Raw genomic sequence first — 14,331 nt, forward strand, 5'->3', positions numbered from 1 at the left:
GCAGGTCAATCATGACCCCCAAGTCTCTTTCAGTCATGGTGCTAGCGAGTGTAAAATTGTTGAGCCTGGAAGTGTGATGCGGGTTTTTCTTCCCCGAGGTGGAGCACCTTGCATTTCTCTGTATTGAATGCCATTGTGTTTTCATCCACCCACCTTGCTAGCCTGTCAAGGTTGGCCTGGATCAGCAGCCTATCCTGAGGTGTAGACACTTCCCCAAAGTTTGGTGTCATCAGCAAACTTAGCCAGTCCACTTCTGACACCAGTGTCCAGATCGCTTATGAAGACATTAAAGAGTACAGGTCCAAGAACAGAGCCTTGGGGGATGCCACTAGCCACAGAGTGCCATAATAAGCCAAATCTGTGTGTGTGTTTTGTGGATTTTTTTTCCCTGTGGTTCTAGCCCCTCTATCATCATATCAGTGGATTTTTCACAACGTGCACACAAACAGCTCCAGCTGAAGGGCGGGGGGCAAGTAATTCCATAAAGGTCAGGTAGACTCTCACATTTTCAACCTCAGTGGGGCAGATCCTCTGCTGGAGTAATGGATCTATGCCACTTTACACCAACTGAAGTTATGACGTCAGTCTCTCTTCTGCAGTAACAGCAAATGTGTCCCCGTGTGACTGTTAGCTGTCTCCTGTATGAACATTCACAATAAATCATACCTATAAAGTAAATAATAAAAATCAATTATGCCTATAAAATGTGCACCTAGGATAAAATTGACACCTCTGTAAAGGGAACCAACTTGTGGTTTAGGCATTACTTAAAGGCATTACATATTGTGAGTTAGTGTCTCTCTCAAGCCCAGTGCTTTTCCAAATTGTGTGTCACAGTTAGATAGCTTATAGATATCTGACCCAAATTGTCCGTGGCTGACTACTATGACTACTAAAAGGCCTGTGGTGGTTCCCATTTGCCAAATGCACACATGTGGGGAAGGGGAGACAGAGCAGTGCACAAGAAAATCCTTGATTTCTTCATAAACTTTCCTTATGTGTGCCCATACATATGGGAGAATTCAGGAATAATCAAAGGCTTGCAAAATACTTAGACAGATTCTGCTATGTGGTTCATAAGCTCAGCTGTAGATCTGCATGACTTGGAAAAAAGTAAAAACTTCAATGCTTTTAAAAAGGTTGTGTGATATTTGGGGAGGATTGGGAGAGACAGGGAAAGTCTGTGGACACAGGTTTTGGGGTTTTTTATGGGTATTCAGGCTCTGAGGACTCTATTCCCCACTCCATGCTAAATGAGGAGTTCTGGGAAGTGGAAGGAAGCTCTTTGATTCAGTGCTTACCAGCCCGGGAGCAAAAGGGACAGTACTAACCTCCACCACTAGGATAAAGAACCTTACATCAATGGGAGAATCTCTGTAATCAAGTCCCATTCCAGCATGCTATTCTGTCCCTGCTCTTTCCCTGACACACCTCCAACCTTTTTCTCTTTGTTGAGGAGTCAGAGAGGCTAGTACGAGAGATACTTCTGCCAAATTGCAACCAGTGAATAGGTCTTTTGTGCAGGGAGAATTATTTGTCCAGCTCCAGTTAATTTATAGCCTTTTGTACTGTTTCCATGGTCAAAATGCTCTTAAAAGAGCAGAGGCTCCATCTCTAACGAGATGAGAGTTCCCACATGACATATAGTCTGAATACAGCAAAACTAGCTGACAATATATTTTTGCCTGCAGCTAATCTATATACTTCCAGCATGGGTTCCTAAATTCTTGCTTACTCTTCTATGTAATGAAAGCTCTTCTGAAAAGGGGCCTTTGTATCTGACAATGAGGGAACTGCTCATTGGGAGGAATATATCAGGCCTGACCCTGAGTAGCAGCTGGGGAGTGCTCAGTGTGTTTCAGGCAGGAGTTGGTGTGAATACACGAGTAGACTGTTTGCCCTTCACCACTGAGTTCTGAGGCTGAATTGGTTCCTGGGCTACAGAAGAATAGGGTGGAGCTATTCCAAATTATGCTGATACTCCTCATTGCCACAGCTTGTTCTAACCCCTGGAGATCACTAGAATGTAAGTGAGCCCCTTACATGCCTTTTTTTTTTCCTTCCCCATCCTACCCACTATACCCCTGGCATGCAAGGATCCCTCTAAACTGAGTAAATCCAGTGCAGTAGTGCAAATTAATCTGAAAGCAGTGCAGGAAGTGGGCCAAAGTGTCTAGTTGAAGAGAAGCAGCCCAAGTGATGTGACCTGGGAAGGGTCTTCCACAATCTGTCTTTGGACAGATGAGGAGAACTGACTGTAGACAGCTACATCCATAACATTTCTCTGCAGCTGAATCTGGCAGCACATGCTACCTTCAGGGCTAGATTAAGGCATAGGCAAACTAGGCACGTGCCTAAGGCCCTAAGTGAAGAAGGGGCCCAGTTGTGCTCATTTTAGATATTATAATTATTGAGTGAAAAAAAGTAATATAAGTATGTAGTATTAAGTAGGGGCCCACAAGTGTGTTTGCCTACGGCTCACTAAAGGGTTAATCCAGCCCTGGCTACCATGTATGTATCTTGCATGCAGTGAGTCTGTGCTGCATTTGGCATTGTACCTACAAGAATATAAGTTGTCTACTTGCTGCTTCTTCAGTTGGCTGAGCCTTTGACAGGAAGATTAAACAATTTCCCTTTCGGAAAGTTAATTTCTCTTTATGATGCAAGACTGTTTTGGATTATTATAGAGACAGTCTTGGTTTAACTCTTTCTGAACTAAAACTGGGAAGTGGAATGACTTCTCTTTAAAAAAAGCCCCAAGAACATTTATTGCAGAAGCTTCAGATTCCGGTACATCAGAATATTTCTTAGGAGGCTCCCCTGTGTGCAAAGGCCCAGTACAAGGCCTGTGGACCATTTAACATCTTCAAAATAAGACTTGAACAGGATGTATATAGTATGTATGTCTCACTGCCAGCCCTCTGCACTGGAATAATTTTTGTCTGTATAAGCACAAAGCTTCCTCATTCTTTTCTCTGCCCTTCAAGAAATATCTCATTCTCTGAAAATAGAAGAAATGTTGAGTCTGATGGTAGGGTCTGTTGACTTCAATTATTTGATTTTTAATAGTGTGAACAGAAGCAGAAATTTCTTGATGCTCAAACCGTTTCTCAGAGGAAAATCACAATTAATATTTTAGATGCTGCATTCAGGCAAGCGTGTGTTCCCATTCCATGTACTGAATAATTAAGTGCACAGGCAGTCTTATATAAGATTTCTTTTAAAGGTTTATATGGGTAGCAATTCTTTAACAAGTTCTGGGGAAAGCTTTCTTTATGGAGGTGGACCTAATTGAAATCTTTGAAGGGGAAAATCAAGGTTTTGGTATTGTTTTGCGAGAGAAGTCCTTACTTCCTTTTTATGACTAGAGAAGGACTCATTTCAAGTACTCTTCTCCCCTCTGTCCCCAGCTTAGCTAGAAGAGTGTCAAAATCTGACAAAAAATTCTGACAAATATCCTCTGTTCCATTTATGGAACAAGGAATCCCAAAAGAAGGAATGGAGCCATTTTTGCCTGATTACTTATAGACATTTACTAGAGACTCCCTCACAAACTACGAAACGTACGGGTCTTCAGGTTTTCTCACAGCTCAGTGTGTCTGTCACCAGATGCTGGCTTACTGTGAGGCTTTTGCATAGCTTTTTTATCTGTGTTCACTGGATTTCCTGGGTAAAATATAAATGTCCTATAGATTTCCTGTTTCTTCTCAAGTTTCAGGACGTTCACACAAGTATTACTGCTGTATTAAAAGAGGAGTTAGTCTGATTTCTTAACACTTTTCCTTATGTACGTAAGTGTTTGATGTGTAATATTAAAACAGTTAAGTTGGTTTACTGACCAGAAGAATGAAGTCTTTTTGGACTGCTCTGCTGATGATTGTGATGTTCAAATATAACTTTTTAGCTACTGAATATATCCCATGCATTTATACCAAAAATATTTGGTCCACAGACATTTTGTGAATGTAATAACTTCTGAGTGGGTGTCAGCGTGGGCCAAATCCCAAGCATTAGTAAAATCTTGGCTAAGAAGTAGAAGTTACTTGCCAGCAGACTGGTGAAGTGTATGTACAAACTCTGTATCACATTGACAAAAAAGCGTGGGATGTTGCTTGCATAGTTGGCAACCATATTATCTCTACCCACATGGTAAAGGAAAAAATGCTAGAAGGTAAAACTTGCATTGCCTGACGCTTACACTTCTCTGTGGGCGCGTCTACACAAAATACTACATCACCGTAGCAATGTACTACAGTGACATAGCACTGGCAGGCAAAAAACGTGATGCCACAGCTACGTTGCCTTTAGTACTTCCTAAAGGAAGGACTAAATGATGGTTCAGTAGCAACATCACCATACACATGCCGTTTAAAAAAATATTCATCATGGCATTTGAGGCATGAGACCTGCACCATATGAAAAGCGGCTTGTCATTTTGACATTGTTCTGTAAAGCTAAGGAAGAGTCACCATCAGACTAAACAGATTACTGCATTTTGAATATGTTGTATTTCATATACGTATTTAGAATCAAAAGCGTATGAAGTATTGTTAAAATTAGTAGAAGAAAGTCAGTTTCTAAGAGAACATTTTTTCTATGAAGTATGTCTTTTTCAAAACAACACTGCTTATTCTAGTATGATATTTTGTTTCTGGGTAATACAATGCTTAACTTCCCCTCTAGACTATAGCAGGGACAGGGTATCTCAAACCTGCTTTAGATACATGTGGAAGGTACTGAGGTTTCCTGATCAATATTTTCAGCATCTGAATTTTAACAGGATATACAGAAAAATACTCTGGGACGTGTCAGATTCCCAAAGAGCACACGCTCCTTTCTGATCCTTTGAAACACTGCTCCCTCACCAAATGCCACTTTCCAGCCCAATTCAGTCTCCTTTTTCCCAAGATGCCAAAGCTTTGCCAAAATTTCCAAGTCAAACTGGAAGGAAAAAAATATTCTAATTTTTATGAGGAGGCTGTAATAACTTTTTTTTTTTAGGAGTTTCCACTCTTAAAACATGCATCCTTCTTATTAACTCACTACTTCATACAGGATCTGCAGAGTCTCTTATCTAGTTGATGGAAAAGAAAATGATTCTGCTCCATTGTTACATAGTATAACAAAGTCTGAGGAATATTTGTCAGGGAAATCAATGGAAAAATACAGTCAGCAAAGAAGAAAGGAAACCACCATGTACAGAGAATAAAAGGAAGCAAAATAGTCACTTCTCAGTAGGAAGTTTAAAGATAACTTATGGAAGGTACATCATTTTCTTTTTACATTGAAAGCCATCTTACAGTAGAAGAGTTTTAATATATCCATGTATTTAATAGAATAGGATATTTAAAACAGGTAACAATAAAAGAGTCCTAAGAGGATAACCCCAATTCTAAGACTATTTCAATCAAAATTTTCCAAGCAGAATGTTTTGAACTAAATCCACATGTAGGCAATGACATAAAAGTGGCCTGAGTATCAGGAGTGTTGACCACCAGTGGCTTCCATTGACTCCAGTCAGTTTAGCAAGCCTGAAAATCGTGTCATTCTGTTTGGGTCCCTGAAAAAAGATCTAGTGACTAACTTTAAGAACTCAGCTTTCATGTTTATAGTACTCAGATTGCAACAAGCAATTTGGATCCAAGTAAACTTAGGTTTGCTAGAATCGAGTAGCAGATCCGTGATGGCAAGAACGGGGGGGTGCAGTAACAGATGTCTGTGCACGTGCAGTAAGCTCACTGCACCTGCACCTGGCAGCTGAGACTGCAGCTCTTGGCAGTGAACTGGCAGTGAAGAAGGGTGACAGCACCACATTCTTGCTTGAACCCATCCCTGCTGGAATCTATTGCATTAATTCCAGTGTTAACTCTATTGTCTGTATAAAGGCAGATTAATTCAGAGGTCGACAACCACAGCCCACAGACCAGTTCCTGCCTGTGGAGCCGTTTGACCGACCTACAATTGTGCAGCTTCAGTGGCATTTGGTGAGGGGGTGTCAGCTGTGATTGCTTTCCCCATGCTGCCAGAGAAGTGACAGCCACAGGAGCTCCCCCTTCCCTATCCTGCTGCAGGCAGAAGCAGTCACAGTAGTGCAGCAGCTGGCTCATAGCATCTGCCCAACCACCTGCCTTTGACCTGAGCTGGGTCATTCTGGCCTGCAGCCTATAAAAGTTGCCAACTGCTGGACTAAGTTGTTAAGACATATGGGGAAGAATAAATCCAATCTGGATTTTAGGTCAGATTATTTCAGAGATCTGATGTGGCCAAAGAAGAAAAAGAAAGAGAAGGGGGTCCTGCATCATTCAGACTTTGCTGCACTGTGGAGCCACTGAATCCTGATGCAAAAGGGCCTGAATATACCCCACCAATCTGTACCCCAGGTATGATCCAAACCCAGAAGTTTGCTGGTAAGGATGCTTGAGGTCATGCCTTTGAGGCTTCTCTTTACCCTCAGATTCCAGCATGTCAGAGACTAACAGCTGGGGAGGAGCAGGTTAATTGATATTCTTCTGGGTTTTGAAGCATACTGTCAAGCCCGGTGGGAAGGCGATGCTTGTGCTGAGATTTCCTGATATCGTGGTATAGTTAGACCTTCACAAACTTAAATGGCCACTCCCCCCAGATTTAGTCATTTTCATTAATCACATTCCATTGTATGTAGGTGACCAGTGGTTTCCCTCTTTTCTTTTTAAACCTGGAGGGAGGGTTGCCCATCTTAGCACAGGAGTCTGATGGATAAATCATTTGCTCAAGAACTGCAGGGAGGCCTGACTTCTAGAACCTCCACAACCAGAGTTTCTAAATTCTAGGAGCAGAGGTCCTAGACCCTCTGCTTTGACCTTCCTGGAAAGTATCCTAACCACCTGGCTGTGGGCTGAGCTAGGCTGAAAGCACTCTTAACCCTTCCTGGTGGTGCTGGCTCATTGGAAGCCAAGAGTGTAAGCGTCTTGGAGTAAGAGGAACACCCAACAAGCAGAAGCTTGATCCTGTAGTCCAGTTCGAAGAGAACTCTCCTGAGAAGGAGGGAGCAACATGTATTTTGCATGTAATAGTTATTGAATAAAATATGTAAATTGCATTAGCAATTATTCTTTTGTGACTCTCACCCTAAAGACTTCAGGCTCATTTACATCTCCAGTGTGGCAGCACTTCATGGCAAAGGAAATATTAGGTCTTATTGAGAATAATATGAACATGCATATTTCTTGGGAGCAGAAGTTTCTATCAGTTTTATTACAACAATTAACACTATATATAATGGCTTTTAAGGCACATTAAGTGCCACCTTGAAATAAGGGGACCTTGAAAGACCCATTTATATAAAGAATCTTGTCCAAGTGGGTAATGGAATATTGGGCTAATTTCAGAAGAAATCAATAGTATGTTTCTCCCTTTTTTCTGTTCTTCAAGCTTAAAAATCACTGTTTGATCATGAAAGGGACTGAGCACCCAATTTAACAGGGATAGTAGATGCTTGGCTTTTTTCAGGCTGTGCACTGATGAACTTTCTTATTCTCTAATACGTATTGCTGAGGTTTGCAATCCAACCCTCACATGGAGTTTCCTGGCTGGCAGTTTAATTGTATAGAAAATACCACTACATGCAGTTCAGCGCATGTTATCTGGAATGCTGAATGCATTATGCAGTACCTTGCCTTAGTTACTGCAGCTACATTTCAGTGCATCTGTGCTCTCAGTAGAGTAGAGGGAACAAGAATAGAATAAGGAGCTTCATTACTGCAGAGAATCTATAATATACAACCTACAATATTCACTTATAGTACAGTTTCAGGAACCAAACTTGAGAAGAAAATTAAGGTTCTAACCCTGTTCTGTTCTGAACTATACTCAGTGACTCATAGGCTATTCTAGCTTACACCTAGCTGCCAGTGGCTTTCAGGCTGTGGATGAATGTTATATTTGTAGGATAATATATGTCCTTGTAGTGCTATAAAAAGGTTTACAGATGTGCATCCCACGTGTAGCACTACAAAAATAGGACAAGTGCTAGTTGAAACAGGACCTTCTCTGTAGTGCCATATTCTGCAGAACTATACATAATGTCTGTATATTCATATGTAGTACTACAAGGAGGTCTCTTGCTGCCCCTCCTTCTCACAATGCTCCGTTCATGCCCCCTGCTCCTTGAGGGAGGAAGAGAAAATAGCTGGATCAACGAGAGCCCACCAAGGAGCAGAACCACAGTCCAGCCAGGATTGGCGGTTGCAGCTCCGCTTACTGTGATAGAGACAGCTGCTCTTGCCACAGTGCGGGCAGCATTGATCAGGGAGGGCAGCATTGCGTCAGGGAGACCGCTGCCACAGGGTGATGAGAAGAGCTGCTGCTGCTTCTATCCCAGTCCCCAGGGCAGAGCAAAGCAGAGGATGGGGCTGTGCTGTGCAGGTAAAGGTAAAGCTGAGAGCAACCCTTTATCGCTTCCTGGCTGAGTACACATCACTGAATGCCTTTGAGGCAACTTTGTAACTCTCCAGCCAGGAGGCTCTGCATGTCTGTCCCTGCCTGGTACTGCTACATTTTTGCAGCACTTTCAAAAGTGCAGCAACACCTGTAATGCTACCTATGAACATCTGCCTTGGTCACAGGAACTCTTGCAGAAGGGAAGGATCAATCACTGTGGTATAAATGCATCCCGGCGAATCCCCTCTTCTTCAGGTGCCTGGAGTTCTGTGGAGAAATACCACCCAGCTCTTTCTTAACCTGGCAAAACCTTCTGCTGCTCAGTTAATGTGGCATTTAGTTACTTTGCATAACCAGATCAGTACAAAGCCACTATGATTTTAGCTAGGCTTTAAAGACTTTCTCTAAAGAAATGCCAGACATAGACATTGATTTACTGCCTCTGAATATGGATTATTTTAATAAACCAGTACATATGAGCAGGTGTGATCTGTTTTATATACTAGCTAGCTAGTAACTAAAGGCCTGATCCTTTATAGATGTGAAGTCTGCCATTTAGTTCTCTGAGAAAATAGGCTTTTCATGGGGGGGGTGTAAATCCATAGATATGGTTCTCTGTTATGTAGTCAAGGCATAACTTGCTCCTTGGTGAAAAGAGATTGATGTTATGGGGAGTAAAAATGGTGACTCATAACATAAGTAAGGCATAGTGCAGTGTTTCCCAATGTTTTCCAACCAAGGCACACTTACATTAATAACATTTTTCTGCAGCACACCTGTTAAGGCATTCCCCATCCTCATACTCATCGCTTATTGCCATGGTGAAATTCTGCAGCACTCCAGTTCATTTGTGACAGCACACTTTTGTGCCGTGGCGCACTGGTTGGGAAACACTGACATAGTGGCAAAAGAAATCCTGTACGAAAACCTTAGTGATTAATAAATTACAGCAAAATCCATAAAGAATTAAGTATAAGTGGGCAGGCTCAGGTAGGTGCTTCATATATAATTAAGGCAGAATAAAGAACACCCCCTGCAACTCAAAGTGTGACGGGAAAAAGTATATTTTAAAAAAAGTGGGGGGGAGGAGTGTCTTCTAAGAGTTCCATTCTGTGTTATATTTTACCTTCACTAAGTCAGCCTGGCAGGCCTGAGACGTATTCTGTGTCCACTTCAGGGTTAGACTGTTTTAGACTCAGTTGCTAGACAGGCGCTCCTCAGAATGGTAAACTCTTACAGTCTAATCCATCGCCCACTGAAGTTCATGGAAAGAGTCCCGCTGAATCTAGTGGGTTTTGGATCAAGTCCCACTTAGCTTTTATTTCTAAATTTACTATTTCATACTAACCAGCTGTTTCAGAAATCTTTTGTATCATTCTTGTCTGCTGCTATGTCAAAATTCCACAGGCAAACACTTTTTAAAGGTTTGTATTTAACATTCAAATAGTTCACACCTATTTTTCTTTCATTTTTCAGAGCTTACATATGAAGAAGTGATTAGCTTTAAACCACCTGATTTAAAAATGGATAGCCTGGAAATAGAACAGTAAATACAGTTATGTTTTGCCTTGCTGCACTCTGAAGACTGTTAAGCATATTACAATTTAACATATGTTCACAAGAGTAGATTTTACTATCCAAAGATTTTGGAGAAGATATGGAAAAGCAGGTGAATGAAACTGAAGCCAGATGTCTGTTTTGAGGTCTTTTGTTTCTTGGGGTTTTTTGTTTTGTTTTTTTGGTTTGGTTTGTGTTTTTACCTTGTACTATGAATGTAATCCCTCATAAAAGGTGATAAAGAAATGCTTCATTCTGATAAAATGATGCACTGAGTTATGTTTAACTGTGTTTTCTGCATGTTTTACTTTTTCAGTTGTAATGCCAAAAATGAAGGTAACTTTTTATTATTTGAAATTGTACAGTTAAAGCGTGAATGTATGCAAACATCAAGGTAGAAGTCCATACAAGCAACCCATTTTTTTCTGGCATTAACCTTATTTTATCTGGTTTATTTTGTTTTACTTCATTTTATTTATAGCTAGTGCCTTTATGAAAAGAGGGCATGGTAGAGAGATAGACATAATATGCAACTGTAGTCGTATCTGTGGTGGTCTTATAAACATATTGGATGTCTCTTGAATGGTCTAACACCAGTTGGAAGTCAACAAATAAATCTGTCTTTTGTTGCCATTGAAGAATCTGTTCTCATTATTTTCCCAATAATCTTTTGATCTGCTTAGTCTAAGTGTGTGAGACTTTTAATTTGTGGTGCTACTATAGGTCATTCCATCACAGGTGTCTTGGTAAATTTGTGCAAATTACAAGAATTCACACTACAGGGAACTCCTGCAGTCTTCCAGACACCTCACACGTGCTGCTATAAAGATACTGTATTCAGGTCACAGCTTTGGATTCAGTATTCCCTTATTGTTTTCTTTTCCTTATCTTAGCCTTGAGAGACTGACATAACATTTGAGATTAACAAAACAATAATAAGGTTTAAAATTAGTTTGGACATTTGTAAAAATCAAAATATTGTAATCTCAACTTTGAACAATATTCTAAGAGTACTGAGAGCTCTGAACAGCTGAACAATTTAAACTTAAGATAATAAATAGTATGATATATCAGATGCTAATATATCTTAAAGAATTAACATTATAATTTAATTTACCCATTTGGAAGTATGATACTAATAAAAAAAAATTATTAACAATCTTTGGTATACAGCTTCTTGTGGTCAACAGCTCTGTCATTTTTACTTCTGTGTAATTCATAATGGACTGTATCAGTGGATGTTATTCATTTTTATATGTTTTGTTTTGTTTCACTGTCTCTTATTTTGAGACGTCATTTTATATTAATTTATTACTTCCTTTTGCCTTGATATTTTGTTGTTAGGTTGCATTGCACAGCTAATATTTGAACAGATGAGTTTTAACACATTTATTTATTTTCTCTGTATTTTAGCTGTGTTGATTTAAAAAAAAATAATTGACTACTAAAGAAACAAAAGCCAAAGTCTTTCTTCATGACAATGTACTATCGTCTATCATTGATATAATCCAAGTAAAAATCTATGAAAACTATATCTTTGGGGTAATTTTTCTAGGAAGGTAAATAAGTATTTATTACATGACAATATCATTTATGAAAACTTGTTTTCTAGATAACTTAATAAAATGCACTAAGCTTAACTAAGACATTTTGAAGTACTACAAAAATATAGTGCTTTCGGGGTATACAAACCTTCTAGTTTCCTGACTGGAGAGCTGCAAAGTTGCTATGAAGGGGAACCAGGGGCAATAGGGGGATGCTTTGCCCTGGGCTGTTAATAATCAGGTGGCAGCTGCCATCTGTATACCTCAGTATGTTCACTTTCTTGTAGTGCTATGAGCATATTTAGTGCCACAGATGTAATGCATATCCATGGCCTGAAATGCAATAGAGCATGACCAAAAGAACTCATTTATCCTTACAATTTATTATCTAAAAATAATTTCTTAGTGCTTGATCCAAAGTCCATTTAAGTCAATGGAAGTATGTGGATCAGGCCATAGTGGCCACTGCATGATTGCTTATGATTTTGTGTTACTGCATTTATGGCCTGATTTAAGTTACAAAATCGTGATTATCTCCAAATATCTCATTTACTTTATATTTTTTATTTTCCTGATTTTCTTGCAACACTTCACTGTTGGTACTGTTGGTTACCTCACCTGCCATACCTCTACTGTAACTCAGATGAGCAATAAATAGTAGTATCCAAAAACAGGAATATTTTGCATATAGATGGAAGGAATCCAATTTAAGAGCATAGGAATTGGCAATAGATAAGTGCCAAGGTGCCTCTAGAGCAGTGTCTTGTCTCTGACTATGGCCAGCACCAGATGCTTCAGAAGGAGGAAGCAGCAGGCAGATACTGTGACCCCAGGATCAGGATCCTGACCTCTACTAATTAGAGATCATATAAACCCAGAAATGCATGGTTTAATCTGCCTTCCAAAATTGCTTTCATTCATTAGGACAACTCTGGATTATCTTCATATTCCTAGAAATATCCAGTCTAAGGGAAGAGTTACTCAATTCTGCTTTGTGCTTGAAAAAGTTATCGTTCTTCCACCAGATATGTTTATTGCTAAAAATATTCAGTACAAATGTGTTCACAGTTACAGTTAAACTAAATGACACACTGGCATATAATAAAAGATAATGCAAACTCAACTATTTTGATGGATCATCGAAAGACACAAATTATAATCTCACAATAATGTCTAGAAAAATGAAAGTCAGGGACAGCTTTCATTACGCAGACTTGAAAGATCTGGAAGAGATTTCTTGGAATGTCTGCGACTTCACTAAAAACCCAAAAATCAAAATACGCCACTCCTTACTTAACATTGTAGTTACGTTCTTTGGAAGTTTTGCTAAAAACATCTTTATTTTTCTTTTTTCATCAGAAGTTGCTTGTTTGGCTCAAATGATGTTCACTGTGTTTGAAGTAGTGGTAGCCTGTTATGATTACTTCTTTAAATTCTGAAGATGTTGTTTAGTCAAGTTATTGCAAAGAACTATTCATTATACTTCACTGCAGGGGTGTAGGTTGTAGCTGTGTTAGTCTAAGGACATAGAACTTTCATTCCATCAAGGAAGAGCGCACACCAACTACTGAAACTTCCTCAGCCTGACGAAGGGTTTTTGAACCCGGAGGCTTGCTTAAAAATTGTTTTCCAACTATTTAAGTTGGTCTAATAAAAAATACCAGATTCACCCAAAGAACCTTGTAATACTTCACTGTACACTGTGTACAAGTGTTCTTTTGCCAAGAATATAATGGATTTACAAACTTTAAGTTTTAAAGAGACCATTGTGATCATCTACTTTGCCCTACATAATAAAGGCAATAAGAATTTCATCACTTTCCTGAATTAATTCGTGCTTCAAGTTCAGTAACTGTGGGTGAATAGGAAAGCATATTTTACGCATATCTTTTAACATTTCTAGTGATGGAGAATCCATCATAATCCTTTGTAAATTGCCCTAGTTGCCATTTTCTCTCTCTCTTAAAACCTTGCAGTTTACTTCTAGTCTAATTTTGTCTACCTTCAGATTTCAGCTGTTGGATCTTGTCTATGGCTATGACATACCAATGTTTTGTGCAAAACTGAGAAGGCTTTTTATCATTTCTAATTTTTGTCAATTCAGATCATTAGATGCAGGGGTAGCAATGGACATAGTCTTCCTGGACTTCCGTAAGGCATTCGACACTGTCTCTCACCCCGTTCTCATTAAGAAACTGGGGGACTGTGGGGTCAACACCCACACAGTCAATTGGGTCACCAACTGGCTGGAGGGCCTCACTCAGAGGGTGGTAGTGGATGGGTCTTTCTCAACCTGGAAGGACATGGGCAGTGGGGTTCCGCAGGGCTCGGTCCTCAGGCCCGCACTGTTCAACATCTTCATCAGTGATTTGGACGAGGGGGTAAAAAGCACCCTGTTCAAATTTGCTGATGACACTAAGATGTGGGGGGATGTAGGCACACTAGAAGGAAGCATCAGGCTTTAATCAGACCTAGACAGGCTACAAGGGTGGGCAGATGTGAATAGGATGGAATGCACCTGGGGAGGAACAACCGGCACTATACCTACAGGTTGGGGAACTCCCCTCTTGTCAGCACGGAGGCGGAAAAGGATCTTGGAGTCATAATTGACTCCAAGATGAACATGGGCCGGCAGTTTGGGGAGGCAGTCAGGAAGGCCAACCGTACCTTGTCCTGCATCCACAGATGCATCTCAAGCAGGTCCAAAGAGGTGATCCTCCCCCTCTATGCGGCACTGGTCAGGCCGCAGCTGGAGTACTGCGTCCAGTTCTGGGCACTGCACTTCAAGAGGGATGTGGACAGCATCGAGAGG

General features: G+C 40.3%; 1 protein-coding gene across 1 annotated transcript in view; it reads left to right on the forward strand.

Annotated features, from left to right (window-relative positions):
- MAPK11 (mitogen-activated protein kinase 11) overlaps positions 1-11,507 on the forward strand; it is a 50,582-nt gene extending 39,075 nt beyond the window's left edge. The window contains exon 12 of the mRNA XM_019543468.1: positions 9,895-11,507. Coding sequence (XP_019399013.1) covers positions 9,895-9,968 — 74 coding nt within the window. The 3' untranslated portion in view covers positions 9,969-11,507. The remainder of the gene's footprint in view (positions 1-9,894) is intronic.
- Positions 11,508-14,331: the final 2,824 nt, after the last annotated feature.

This window comes from Crocodylus porosus, unplaced genomic scaffold (assembly GCF_001723895.1).
Source record: "Crocodylus porosus isolate Cpor-Errol unplaced genomic scaffold, CroPor_comp1, whole genome shotgun sequence".
In the NCBI taxonomy this organism is placed as follows: Eukaryota; Metazoa; Chordata; order Crocodylia; family Crocodylidae; genus Crocodylus; species Crocodylus porosus.